This window comes from Oncorhynchus mykiss, chromosome 17 (assembly GCF_013265735.2).
Source record: "Oncorhynchus mykiss isolate Arlee chromosome 17, USDA_OmykA_1.1, whole genome shotgun sequence".
Lineage (NCBI taxonomy): Eukaryota > Metazoa > Chordata > Actinopteri > Salmoniformes > Salmonidae > Oncorhynchus > Oncorhynchus mykiss.
Genome location: NC_048581.1, coordinates 7,490,683 through 7,505,589, shown reverse-complemented (window position 1 = coordinate 7,505,589; position 14,907 = coordinate 7,490,683). Strand labels below are relative to the sequence as shown.

Here is a 14,907-nt window from a genome sequence, read left to right as displayed (position 1 = left end):
ATCTGCTGAACAATACTAAGGGGGGGGGGGGTTCAGCATGATATAGATACAGTTTAATGGGGTAGGAGGGTTGAGGAGTGTTTTTGGGGGGAGGGGGTGGTAGAAGTTAGTATTTGGTTGTTATGTTTTTTTCATGGTTGTGCAGAATTTGTCAGATCATGATTGATCGTACATTCCAGCCCAGTAGGTGGCGGCATGCAAATAAACGTTTGTTTGCGGACCGCCATGATACCATAGAAAAAAGATGAACTGGTGGTGGCGGTAACGCAGAATGAGTCGGCAGCAGAGTCTCGTATGGACCGGAAGTTAGGCCGGAAGGAGGAAAACACTAATGTAGCTAGCTGGTAGCTAACCATGCATATATTATTTAGTGTACAGGTAAATATTGTCAATAATTCCTCAGGTTTCTATCAAACTGTACCGATAGTAACAAGCGAGTGTCCCGTAGAGCCTTCTGCTGTTTTGCGGTAATGCGGATTGACAGAAGAATCTAACCCGGAAGCTGGGCTGGAAGAAAGAAGATGCTTATGTTGATAGCTAGCTAGCTAGCTTAGTTTGGTAGTGTCTGAAATGTGTCTGATATCATTTGATGTCGTTTAAATTAGACTTGGATTTTGCCCAACTCGGACTATATACGTGGAGTTAGCGATATTTTCAACGACCATTTCATACAGTTTTGCTATCTGGTCTAGGAAAGTAAATGATCTAGCTACCGTTGGCCTAGCTAGTTAGCTATCTGAGTTGTATGGAAAGTAATCCGCTAGATAATGTGACCTCGTGGTGAACTGTCGGGGATTTGAGAAGAATCTGCTTTAGTTTAATTCAGTGACCCAGCTCTTTCACAGGAAACTATTTCTGAAGAATTCACGATGAATGAGGTGAGAAAGACTATAACTAATGCTAAACCAGTCGGGATGGCTATGCCTAAAGTATTAGCTAGTTAGATCATTCATTTAGCTAAGTATTAAAGCTTCAATTAGTAGTTGAAACGATCACAAAGGGTATTGCCTCCCCTCTTAGAAGCTAATAAAAAAGCTGAGAGGTGGCCTGAAGAAATGTAACCACTCTCAAATTCATAAACAGCTATTGATGCAAGGACTGACCATCCATGATATGACAATAATAGTTTTAACCATGTTTTGAGGTTAAATAGTGTTTGTTTACATTTACTTTGTTTACAAACATCGGAGCAAAACAGGTTTATATTTTGGGTTCTGATGGGTATATATAACTCATTAAATCTTATTCTTTGTTTTAGGATTCTGCTGACCCATCCAACCCCCCTCTCTCCTGCTCCACTGAACCCAACCCTCCGGAGTCACTGGTTCCTGACTCTAACCATAGAGACATCGACACCTGCAGTGAAATACCCAGATTTAACATTGTAGTCAAGGAGGAGGAAGACTGGGACAAAACTGGTAAATAAACATGCTTCATTAATGATATCTCAGAGATTACACAGTTCCATTCTATATATAGCAGTTTAATTGGTAACACTTTATTTGGATAGTCCACCTGTAGATTCTCTAAAGACATCAGTAGCATGTCAACTAATACATTCACATTGTAGTCATTTAGCAGACTCTCTGGTCCAGAGTTACTACAGTTTATTTATTTTATTTTACCTTTATTTAACCAGGCAAGTCAGTTAAGAACAAATTCTTATTTTCCATGACGGCCTAGGAACAGTGGGTTAACTGCCTGTTCAGGGGCAGAACGACAGATTTGTACCTTGTCAGCTCGGGGATTCGAACCACTAGGCTACCCTGCCGCCCCAGTAGTGAGTCATTTAACAGACTCTCTGATCCAGAGCCACTACAGTAGTGAGTCATTTAGCAGACTCTCTGATCCAGAGCCACTACAGTAGTGAGTCATTTAGCAGACTCTCTGATCCAGAGCCACTACAGTAGTGAGTCATTTAGCAGACTCTCTGATCCAGAGCCACTACAGTAGTGAGTCATTTAACAGACTCTCTGATCCAGAGCCACTACAGTAGTGAATCATTTAGCAGACTCTCTGATCCAGAGCCACTACAGTAGTGAGTCATTTAACAGACTCTCTGATCCAGAGCCACTACAGTAGTGAGTCATTTAGCAGACTCTCTGATCCAGAGCCACTACAGTAGTGAGTCATTTAGCAGACTCTCTGATCCAGAGCCACTACAGTAGTGAGTCATTTAGCAGACTCTCTGATCCAGAGCCACTACAGTAGTGAATCATTTAGCAGACTCTCTGATCCAGAGCGACTTACAGTTTAGTGAGTGCATACATTTTCAAACCTTGTTGTTGTTGTTGTACGGGTCTTCCGTGGGAATCGAACCCACAACCCTGGCGTTAGAAGTGCCATGACCTACCAGCTGAGCAAACTATCTACTAGCCCTAACCTTACCCTTATTCTAAACATAACCCTGGCCCTAACCTTACCCTTATTCTAAACATAACCCTGGCCCTAACCTTACCCTTATTCTAAACATAACCCTGGCCCTAACCTTACCCTTATTCTAAACATAACCCTGGCCCTAATCTTACCGTTATTCTAAACATATCCCTGGCCCTAACCTTACCCTTATTCTAAACATAACCCTAACCTTACCCTTATTCTAAACATAACCCTAACCTTACCCTTATTCTAAACAGAACTGTAACCTTGGCAAGCAGTTGCTAAGCAACAGATAGTCCATCTGTAGCTGCTGTACAGATGGACCCACTATTCGTTTAGATAGTCACACTATCTGTAGATGGACTATCCGTTTACTTCAATAAAAGGTTCATTGTTAATGGAATAAAAACACAGGACAGTGACCGATAATAGCTATAAAATAGTCATAAGTTTTGTTTACCCCTTGAATCATTTCATGTCATTTCAGGTAGCCATGACAACCACCATCACAATGATTCTTATGAAATTGCGTCTGTAGTCTGTAGTTGGTAACAGATAAGATTCGCTTTCCTGCAACATTATTTTGTTGTTGAAATTACATTTAATCTCTGAGAAATGAAGCTAATTGATTGAATCCAAATGGGCCCTTTTGATTTGTAGTATTGACATAATAGTCAATAAATACCCACATCTGATCTGGATCAAACTTAGTCCTTCCATTGAGTAAGATACACTACGTGGACAAAAGTATGTGGACATATTAGTGGATTTGGCTATTTCAGCCACACCCGTTGCTGACAGGTGTATAAAATCAAGCACACGGCCATGCAATCGACATAAACAAACATTGGTAATAGAATGGCCCGTACTGAAGAGCTCAACTGCCCCGATCAACTGTAAGTGCTGTTATTGTGAAGTGCAAACATCTAGGAGCAACAACGGCTCAGCCGCGAAGTGGTAGGCCACACAAGCTCACGGGAACGGGACTGCCGAGTGCTGTAGCACGTAAAAATCGTCTTGTCCTCGGTTGCAACACACACTACCGAGTTCCAAAATTGCCTCTGGAAGTAACTTCAGCACAATAACTGTTTGTCGGGAGCTTCATGAAATGGGTTTCTATGAGCCTAAGATCACAATGTCAAGGGTTGGTTGGAGTGGTGTAAGGCTCGCTGCCATTGGACTCTGGAGCAGTGCCAATGCGTTTTCTGGATTGATGAATCACGCCCAAATGCATAGTGCCAACTGTAAAGTTTGGTGGAGGAGGAATAACGGTCTGGGGCTGTTTTTCATGGTTCGGGCTAGGCTCCTTAGTTCCAGGGAAGGGAAATCTTAGAGCAACAGTTTGGTGAAGGCCCTTTCCTGTTTCAGCATGACATTTCCTCCGTTCGCTGTTCCTCACCCCCAGAGCCAATTCCTCCTTTGGCCGCCTATCCTTCCAGTTCTCTGCTGCCAATGACTGGAACAAACTGCAAAAATCACTGGAGCTGGAGACTCATATCTCCCTCACTAACTTTAAGCATCAGCTGTCAGAGCATCTTACAGATCATTGTACCTGTACATAGCCCATCTGTAAATAGCCCATCCAACTACCTCATCCCCATATACAGTGCCTTGCGAAAGTATTCGGCCCCCTTGAACTTTGCGACCTTTTGCCACATTTCAGGCTTCAAACATAAAGATATACAACTGTATTTTTTTGTGAAGAATCAACAACAAGTGGGACACAATCATGAAGTGGAACGACATTTATTGGATATTTCAAACTTTTTTAACATATCAAAAACTGAAAAATTGGGCGTGCAAAATTATTCAGCCCCTTTACTTTCAGTGCAGCAAACTCTCTCCAGAAGTTCAGTGAGGATCTCTGAATGATCAAATGTTGACCTAAATGACTAATGATGATAAATACAATCCACCTGTGTGTAATCAAGTCTCCGTATAAATGCACCTGCACTGTGATAGTCTCAGAGGTCCGTTAAAAGCACAGAGAGCATCATGAAGAACAAGGAACACACCAGGCAGGTCCGAGATACTGTTGTGAAGAAGTTTAAAGCCGGATTTGGATACAAAAAGATTTCCCAAGCTTTAAACATCCCAAGGAGCACTGTGCAAGCGATAATATTGAAATGGAAGGAGTATCAGACCACTGCAAATCTACCAAGACCTGGCCGTTCCTCTAAACTTTCAGCTTATACAAGGAGAAGACTGATCAGAGATGCAGCCAAGAGGCCCATGATCACTCTGGATGAACTGCAGAGATCTACAGCTGAGGTGGGAGACTCTGTCCATAGGACAACAATCAGTTGTATATTGCACAAATCTGGCCTTTATGGAAGAGTGGCAAGAAGAAAGCCATTTCTTAAAGATATCCATAAAAAGTGTTGTTTAAAGTTTGCCACAAGCCACCTGGGAGACACACCAAACATGTGGAAGAAGGTGCTCTGGTCAGATGAAACCAAAAATGAACTTTTTGGCAACAATGCAAAACGTTATGTTTGGCGTAAAAGCAACACAGCTGAACACACCATCCCCACTGTCAAACATGGTGGTGGCAGCATCATGGTTTGGGCCTGCTTTTCTTCAGCAGGGACAGGGAAGATGGTTCAAATTGATGGAAAGATGGATGGAGCCAAATACAGGACCATTCTGGAAGAAAACCTGATGGAGTCTGCAAAAGACCTGAGACTGGGACGGAGATTTGTCTTCCAACAAGACAATGATCCAAAACATAAAGCAAAATCTACAATGGAATGGTTCAAAAATAAACATATCCAGGTGTTAGAATGGCCAAGTCAAAGTCCAGACCTGAATCCAATCGAGAATCTGTGGAAAGAACTGAAAACTGCTGTTCACAAATGCTCTCCATCCAACCTCACTGAGCTCGAGCTGTTTTGCAAGGAGGAATGGGAAAAAAATTCAGTCTCTCGATGTGCAAAACTGATAGAGACATACCCCAAGCGACTTACAGCTGTAATCGCAGCAAAAGGTGGCGCTACAAAGTATTAACTTAAGGGGGCTGAATAATTTTGCACGCCCAATTTTTCAGTTTTTGATTTGTTAAAAAAGTTTGAAATATCCAATAAATGTCGTTCCACTTCATGATTGTGTCCCACTTGTTGTTGATTCTTCACAAAAAAATACAGTTTTATATCTTTATGTTTGAAGCCTGAAATGTGGCAAAAGGTCGCAAAGTTCAAGGGGGCCGAATACTTTCGCAAGGCACTGTATATATATTTTTTTGCTCCTTTGCACCCCAGTATCTCTACTTGCACATTCATCTTCTGCACATCTCACTCCAGTGTTTTAATTGCTAAATTGTAATTACTTCGAAACTACAGCCTATTTATTGCCTTACCTCCCTAATCTAACCTAACCTTAGCTCATTTACACACACTGTATATAGACTTTTCTATTGTGTTATTGACTGTACATTTGTTTATCCCATGTGTAACTCTGTGTTGTTGTTTGTGTCGCACTGCTTTGCTTTTATTTTGGCCAGGTCGCAGTTGTAAATGAGAACTTGTTATCAACTGGCCTACCTGGTTAAATAAAGGTGTTATCAACTAGCCTACCTGGTTAAATAAAGGTGTTCTCACCTGGCCCTTCTGGTTAAATAAAGGTGTTCTCACCTGGCCCACCTGGTTAAATAAAGGTGTTCTCACCTGGCCCACCTGGTTAAATAAAGGTGTTCTCACCTGGCCCACCTGGTTAAATAAAGGTGAAATAAAATAATAATAATTTAAAAAGTGAGGTAGAATAATTACAACTTAGCATTAATACTGGAGTGATGTGCAGATGATGTGCAATTATGTTTATATACCGTTTTACCGACTTCATATGTATATACCTATTTAACTACTGCTGTACACACATTTCTATTCATATACTGACCTTACTGTCTATACACACCATTATATATATATATATATATATATATTCCGGACTGTTCTGATACAAATCCCACCAAAATGTATTGTTAGGTAACACTGCACTGTTGTAGCTAGAAACATAAGCATTTCGCTCCACCTGCTATAACAACGGCAGAATACTGTGTACACGACCAGTAACATTTGATTTGATTTTAAGTGGAACAACCTTGATTTGGAGGTTCAAAATATCCCTCTGGTGGTTAGCTTAGGGCTAACTGTGCCAGGTTGTCTCATGGGAAAAGCTAACATGTAGCATTTCCGAGAAAAGTATGGGCCCTATAAATGTACAATTATTTATTTTCTGTTTCGTCAGGAACAAACATTTTGACTTAGTCAGGGTGTTGACTAATTTGAGTTAATCCATATTTATGTCTTTACCACAGAAGAGAGACCTGACCACTGCTCTGAGAGTGAAGGGAGTCCCTCTACAACAGGACTACCTGAACAACACCAGGGGAATCACACAGCTAAGAAGATTCACTTTTGTTCAGTGTGTGGAAAAAACTGTCACAAGTTATCAAAACTGCTAATACATATGAGAACTCACACAGGAGAAAAACCTTACTCCTGCTCTGTCTGCGGGAAGCAATTCAGTGAGAAAGGAAACCTGAAAAAACACCAGACGTTGCACACAGGAGAGAAGCTGTACAGTTGCTCTGTGTGTGGGGAGAGTTTCTCTTCATCGTCAAATCTTACCAAACACCAGAGAACACACACAGGAGAGGGTCAAGTGTCTGTAGCTGTAGAAGAGTGTGGTTTTACACCACCACTGGTTATCAAAGTGAAAGAGGAGGACGAGGATCCTGCTTTTGGTAAGTTAAAGGTACTCATTCTGTAAGGGCTTGAACTGCAAAACATTTGTTTTTATCAATCTTTGTATTACTTTGTTATTCGAAGGGAAAAATATATAGTTAGTTCCACATTTTCGCATAGTTTATCCATCCCATCTTATCCCACAGCAGAGAGACATGACCACTGCTCTGACAGTGAAGGGAGTCCCTCTACATCAGGACTACCTGAACAACACCAGGGGAATCACACGGCTAAGAAGATTCACTTTTGTTCAGTGTGTGGAAAAAACTGTCACAAGTTATCAAAACTACAAATACACATGAGAACTCACACAGGAGAAAAACCTTACTCCTGCTCTGTCTGCGGGAAGCAATTCAGTGACAAAGGAAACCTGAAAAAACACCAGACGTTGCACACAGGAGAGAAGCTGTACAGTTGCGCCGTGTGCGGGGAGAGTTTCTCTTCATCATCAATTCTTACCAATCACCAGAGAACACACACAGGAGAGAGTCATGGTTTTACACCAGCACTGGTTATCATAGTGAAAGAGGAGGAAGAGGATCCTGCTTTTGGTAAGTTAAAGGGACTTATTCTGTAAGGGCATGAATTACCAAACTTTTTTTATTTTTTTAAACCAATCATTGCGTTACTTTCAGTTATTCAAAGGGGGAAAAAATATATAGTTCCACATTACACATTGTTTATCCATCCCATCTTATCCCACAGCAGAGAGACCTGACCACTGCTCTGAGAGTGATGGAAGTCCCTCTACAACAGGACTACCTGAACAACACCAGGGGAATCACACCGTCAAGAAGATTCACTGCTGTTTAGTGTGTGGCAAAAACTGTCAGAAGTTATCAAAACTACAAATACACATGAGAACTCACACGGGAGAAAAACCTTACTCCTGCTCTGTCTGCGGGAAGCAATTCAGTGACAAAGGAAACCTGAAAAAACACCAGACGGTGCACACAGGAGAGAAGCTGTACAGTTGCTCCGTGTGCGGTGAGAGTTTCTCTTCATCGTCAAATCTTACCAAACACCAGAGAACACACACAGGAGAGGGTCAAGTGTCTGTAGCTGTAGAAGAGTGTGGTTTTACACCACCACTGGTTATCAAAGTGAAAGAGGAGGACGAGGATCCTGCTTTTGGTAAGTTAAAGGTACTTATTATGTAAGGGCTTGAATTGCAAAACATTTTTTATTAATCATTATTTATATTACTTTCAGTTATTCAAAGGGAAAAAAAGAACTATGGTGACAATTCCACATTTTCACATAGTTTATCCATCCCATCTTATTCCACAGCAGAGAGACATATCCACTGCACTGACAGTGAAGTGAGTCACTCTACATCAGGAGATCCTAAAAAAAAACAGGAGAATCACACAGCAAAGAGCTCTCACTGCTGTTCAGTGTGCGGAAGAGATTGCCAAAAGCTATCATCACTGTTAATACATATGAGAATACACACAGGAGAAAAGCCATACCCTTGCTCTGTGTGTGGAAAGCAGTTCCGTGTAAAAAGACATCTTCAAGACCACCAGAAAGTGCACACTGGAGAGAAACCTTACGTCTGCTCCAAATGTGACAAGAGGTTTGGTTTTGCCTCAGCCTTGAAAAGGCACCAGTGGTTACACGCAGAAGAGAAACCTTACTCCTGCTCTGTGTGTGGAAAGGGTTTCGGCCGTCCAGATCAGTTAAAGGACCACTCTATGCAACACGCAGGGAAACCCCACTGCTGTTCTGTGTGTGGGAAGGGTTTCAGCCGTCCAGATCAGCTAAAGGACCACTCTCTGCAACACGCAGGGAAACCTCACTACTGTTCTGTGTGTGGGAAGTGTTTCAGTGAGAAGGGGTATCTTGAAGACCACCAGTCAGTGCACACTGGAGAGAAACGACACCCTTGCCCTGTCTGCAATAAGAGTTTTGTAAGATTAGCAGGCCTTAAAGTCCACCACAGATATCATACAGGAGAGAAACCTTACAGCTGCACTAAATGCGGCCAGAGCTTCATTAGTTCTCAAAAACTTCAGAGACATCAGAAAACTCATGCTGGTTTACCACCTGTTGAGTTTCAAAACCCTGTTACAATTGAAGGAGAGCGGGAGGGAGAAGATGAGGAAGTTGGTGGTCTGATTAATTCAGATGGAGAAGAGGTTGGTTGGGATCTTCATCGTCTCGGTAAGTGGAAGCAGAACAGCCATGAATTACATGAATACAATATTGACTTTGAATGAACATCGCTCTTTTATTTAAAAATCCAATGCAGCCATTTTTTGTGAAATCATTTCTGGGTAAAAATGAAGTACCTTGCTGTGATTGTTTTCAATTAAAATGGTCAACGATGAACAAGCAACATCTCAAGCAAGAATTTTGCTAGGACTGTCTGGGAGTTGTCTGAGTAGGGAGGGGAAAAACTGAAAATGAGCTGTTATTAGCAGAGAGGTTTGGAACCATCTTTCTTATTGGTCTGTTAACTACTTTACCGCCTGGTGATGTCACCAGACAGGCCAAAACTCCATCCCACCAGATTGAAATGTCTAAATTCACACAGCACTTACGCTAAAAGGGTATTATCATATTTTTAAATAAACAGTATTTTTTCCAACCTCATAGTGTGGAAATGTGTATAAAAGACAGGAAATCACATGTTGACGTTACTGGACCTTCTAACCCATGTTCTCTCATTCACACAGACGAAAGTTCGGAGGGGAGAACCTCTACATCAGGAGAATGAACCTAAAGAAACCTAGGGGAATCTCAAAGCTCAGAGATACAGTTGCTCTGTGTGTGGGAACGACTGGCAACGGTTATTTGATCTGAAAAAGACAAAATGACAGTGCACACAGGAGAGAAATCGTACAGCTGTCCTGTGTGTGGGAAGCGTTTTAGACGAGCAGACCTCGTGAAACAACACCTGTGGACACACAAAGGAGACACATGGGGAGAAACCTTACCCATGTTCTGTCTGTGGGAAGACTTTAAGCAAGCTCATCAGACCTTTAAAATGCACAAATCGAGTTCATACAGAAGAGAAACCTTACAGCTGTGCTGAACGTGGCCAGAGCTTTTTGCCATAGTTTGTACATCTGCATTGTTATATTGCTTATATAGGTCTATCTCATTAGTAGCGTATTAATAATTTTAGGTCATGTAAGAATGATGCATTTAATTGTTTTTTTCTTTACTTTGTGTGTTATAATTATCTCTTGTGATTTTCTCCATGATGGTGGTGACATAGAGACCCAACAACGTATCCCTTCCTCGTAACCATGTTTGCCAGTCTCTCCCCATTCAAATATTTTTGTTCGTCAGAAAGTTCCGTTAATAGACCCATGTAATTCCAGCTCATATTGGGAGGGTTGTTTTCCCAATGCTTTTTCAGTGCGTCTGTCTGTCTATAAAAGGGAATCCTCGTGATTGTATCGTCCTGTTCTCTTTTCGTAACCCACAGTGAAGATGATTCATTCTGTTCTCTTTTCGTAACCCAGAGTGAAGATGATTCATTCTGTTCTCTTTTCATAACCCAGAGTGAAGATGATTCATTCTGTTCTCTTTTCGTAACCCAGAGTGAAGATGATTCATTCTGTTCTCTTTTCATAACCCAGAGTGAAGCTGATTCATTCTGTTCTCTTTTCATAACCCAGAGTGAAGATGATTCATGATGTTCTCTTTTTGTAACCCAGAGTGAAGATGATTCATTATGTTCTCTTTTCATAACCCAGAGTGAAGATGATTCATTCTGTTCTCTTTTCATAACCCAGAGTGAAGATGATTAATGATGTTCTCTTTTTGTAACCCAGAGTGAAGATGATTCATTCTGTTCTCTTTTCGTAACCCAGAGTGAAGATGATTCATTCTGTTCTCTTTTCATAACCCAGAGTGAAGATGATTCATTCTGTTCTCTTTTCGTAACCCATAGTGAAGATGATTCATTCTGTTCTCTTTTCATAACCCATAGTGAAGATGATTCATTCTGTTCTCTTTTCATAACCCAGTGAAGATAATTCATTCTGTTCTCTTTTCATAACCCAGAGTGAAGATGATTCATTCTGTTCTCTTTTCATAACCCAGAGTGAAGATGATTAATTCTGTTCTCTTTTCGTAACCCATAGTGAAGATGATTCATTCTGTTCTCTTTTCATAACCCATTTTGAAGATAATTCATTCTGTTCTCTTTTCGTAACCCATAGTGAAGATGATTCATTATGTTCTCTTTTCGTAACCCAGAGTGAAGATGATTCATTCTGTTCTCTTTTCGTAACCCAGAGTGAAGATGATTCATTCTGTTCTCTTCGTAACCCAGAGTGAAGATGATTCATTCTGTTCTCTTTTCGTAACCCAGAGTGAAGATGATTCATTCCTTTTTAGCCTAATAAAATACTTCAAATAGTAGGCTAACCGCTGAGTCTGGGTTTCTGTCTTTTTGATTGGCTCAAAGCCATGGTATATCAGACCGTATACCACGGGTATGACAAACCATTTAGTTTTACTGCTCTAATTACGTTGGTAACCAGTTTATAATCGCAATAAGGCACCTCAGGGGTTTGTGATATATGGCCAATATACCCCGGCTAAGGTCTGCTTCCAGGCACTCCGCGTTGCGTCGTGCTTAAGAACAGCCCTTAGCCGTGGTTTATTGGCCATATATCACACCTCCTCGGGTCTAATTGCATAATTTCACAATATAATGTGCATCCCGCCGCCTACTGTGCAGGAGGGAAACAGGATTCCCCCCAGAACAACTGAATCAAACAGCAGATAAGATCAGGCCCAAGGGATCCTGGGAGGGCGGGCCATGTCAAACAGCAGATAAGATCAGGCCCAAGGGATCCTGGGAGGGCGGGCCTTGTCAAACAGCAGATAAGATCGGGCCCAAGGGATCCTGGGAGGGCGGGCCATGTCAAACAGCAGATAAGATCAGGCCCAAGGGATCCTGGGAGGGCGGGCCTTGTCAAACAGCAGATAAGATCAGGCCCATGGGATCCTGGGAGGGCGGGCCGTGTCAAACAGCAGATAAGATCGGGCCCAAGGGATCCTGGGAGGGCGGGCCATGTCAAACAGCAGATAAGATCAGGCCCAAGGGATCCTGGGAGGGCGGGCCTTGTCAAACAGCAGATAAGATCAGGCCCATGGGATCCTGGGAGGGCGGGCCGTGTCAAACAGCAGATAAGATCAGGCCCATGGGATCCTGGGAAGGCGGGCCGTGTCAAACAGCAGATAAGATCGGGCCGAAGGGATCCTGGGAGGGCGGGCCGTGTCAAACAGCAGATAAGATCGGGCCCAAGGGATCCTGGGAGGGTGGGCCGTGTCAAACAGCAGATAAGATCGGGCCCAAGGGATCCTGGGAGGGCGGGCCGTGTCAAACAGCAGATAAGATCAGGCCCATGGGATCCTGGGAGGGCGGGCCGTGTCAAACAGCAGATAAGATCAGGCCCATGGGATCCTGGGAAGGCGGGCCGTGTCAAACAGCAGATAAGATCGGGCCCAAGGGATCCTGGGAGGGCGGGCCGTGTCAAACAGCAGATAAGATCGGGCCCAAGGGATCCTGGGAGGGCGGGCTGTGTCAAACAGCAGATAAGATCGGGCCCAAGGGATCCTGGGAGGGCGGGCCGTGTCAAACAGCAGATAAGATCAGGCCCATGGGATCCTGGGAGGGTGGGCCGTGTCAAACAGCAGATAAGATCAGGCCCAAGGGATCCTGGGAGGGCGGGCCTTGTCAAACAGCAGATAAGATCAGGCCCATGGGATCCTGGGAGGGCGGGCCGTGTCAAACAGCAGATAAGATCAGGCCCATGGGATCCTGGGAAGGCGGGCCGTGTCAAACAGCAGATAAGATCGGGCCCAAGGGATCCTGGGAGGGCGGGCCGTGTCAAACAGCAGATAAGATCGGGCCCAAGGGATCCTGGGAGGGCGGGCTGTGTCAAACAGCAGATAAGATCGGGCCCAAGGGATCCTGGGAGGGCGGGCCGTGTCAAACAGCAGATAAGATCAGGCCCATGGGATCCTGGGAGGGTGGGCCGTGTCAAACAGCAGATAAGATCAGGCCCAAGGGATCCTGGGAGGGCGGGCCGTGTCAAACAGCAGATAAGATCAGGCCCAAGGGATCCTGGGAGGGCGGGCCGTGTCAAACAGCAGATAAGATCAGGCCCATGGGATCCTGGGAGGGCGGGCCGTGTCAAACAGCAGATAAGATCGGGCCCAAGGGATCCTGGGAGGGTGGGCCGTGTCAAACAGCAGATAAGATCAGGCCCAAGGGATCCTGGGAGGGCGGGCCGTGTCAAACAGCAGATAAGATCAGGCCCAAGGGATGCTGGGAGAGCGGGCCGTGTCAAACAGCAGATAAGATCAGGCCCATGGGATCCTGGGAGTGCGGGCCGTGTCAAACAGCAGATAAGATCAGGCCCATGGGATCCTGGGAGGGCGGGCCGTGTCAAACAGCAGATAAGATCGGGCCCAAGGGATCCTGGGAGGGCGGGCCGTGTCAAACAGCAGATAAGATCGGGCCCAAGGGATCCTGGGAGGGCGGGCCGTGTCAAACAGCAGATAAGATCGGGCCCAAGGGATCCTGGGAGGGCGGGCCGTGTCAAACAGCAGATAAGATCGGGCCCAGGGGATCCTGGGAGGCCGGGCCGTGTCAAACAGCAGATAAGATCAGGCCCAAGGGATCCTGGGAGGGCGGGCCGTGTCAAACAGCAGATAAGATCAGGCCCAAGGGATCCTGGGAGGGGTTGGCTGTGTTCCGGCAAGTCTTTCGTTGTAAAATCCTTAAAAGTCCCTGAAACTTTTCTGCCGCATCCACAATAATGTCCAGTTTCTTTGAGACTTGAGCCACACAGTTTATTACTGTGGAAATGAACACCACAATAATGTCCAGTTTCTTTGAGATTTGAGCCGTACAGTTTACAGTGCCTTGCGAAAGTATTCGGCCCCCTTGAACTTTGCGACCTTTTGCCACATTTCAGCCTTCAAACATAAAGATATAAAACTGTATTTTTTTGTGAAGAATCAACAACAAGTGGGACACAATCATGAAGTGGAACGACATTTATTGGATATTTCAAACTTTTTTAACAAATCAAAAACTGAAAAATTGGGCGTGCAAAATTATTCAGCCCCCTTAAGTTAATACTTTGTAGCGCCACCTTTTGCTGCGATTACAGCTGTAAGTCGCTTGGGGTATGTCTCTATCAGTTTTGCACATCGAGAGACTGAATTTTTTTCCCATTCCTCCTTGCAAAACAGCTCGAGCTCAGTGAGGTTGGATGGAGAGCATTTGTGAACAGCAGTTTTCAGTTCTTTCCACAGATTCTCGATTGGATTCAGGTCTGGACTTTGACTTGGCCATTCTAACACCTGGATATGTTTATTTTTGAACCATTCCATTGTAGATTTTGCTTTATGTTTTGGATCATTGTCTTGTTGGAAGACAAATCTCCGTCCCAGTCTCAGGTCTTTTGCAGACTCCATCAGGTTTTCTTCCAGAATGGTCCTGTATTTGGCTCCATCCATCTTCCCATCTATTTTAACCATCTTCCCTGTCCCTGCTGAAGAAAAGCAGGCCCAAACCATGATGCTGCCACCACCATGTTTGACAGTGGGGATGGTGTGTTCAGCTGTGTTGCTTTTACGCCAAACATAACGTTTTGCATTGTTGCCAAAAAGTTCAATTTTGGTTTCATCTGACCAGAGCACCTTCTTCCACATGTTTGGTGTGTCTCCCAGGTGGCTTGTGGCAAACTTGAAACAACACTTTTTATGGATATCTTTAAGAAATGGCTTTCTTCTTGCCACTCTTCCA

The 14,907-nt window shown here is 43.8% G+C and overlaps 1 protein-coding gene across 1 annotated transcript; it reads left to right on the top strand.

Annotated features, from left to right (window-relative positions):
* Positions 1 to 268: 268 nt before the first annotated feature.
* LOC110513265 (zinc finger protein 345) lies at positions 269 to 10,526 on the top strand. The gene is made up of 7 exons (XM_036948731.1): positions 269 to 378; positions 1,259 to 1,418; positions 6,692 to 7,120; positions 7,268 to 7,672; positions 7,827 to 8,255; positions 8,412 to 9,287; positions 9,803 to 10,526. The coding sequence occupies exons 1-7, from the start codon at positions 355 to 357 to the stop codon at positions 9,841 to 9,843; spliced, it is 2,364 nt and encodes a 787-aa protein (XP_036804626.1). The 5' UTR covers positions 269 to 354; the 3' UTR covers positions 9,844 to 10,526.
* Positions 10,527 to 14,907: the final 4,381 nt, after the last annotated feature.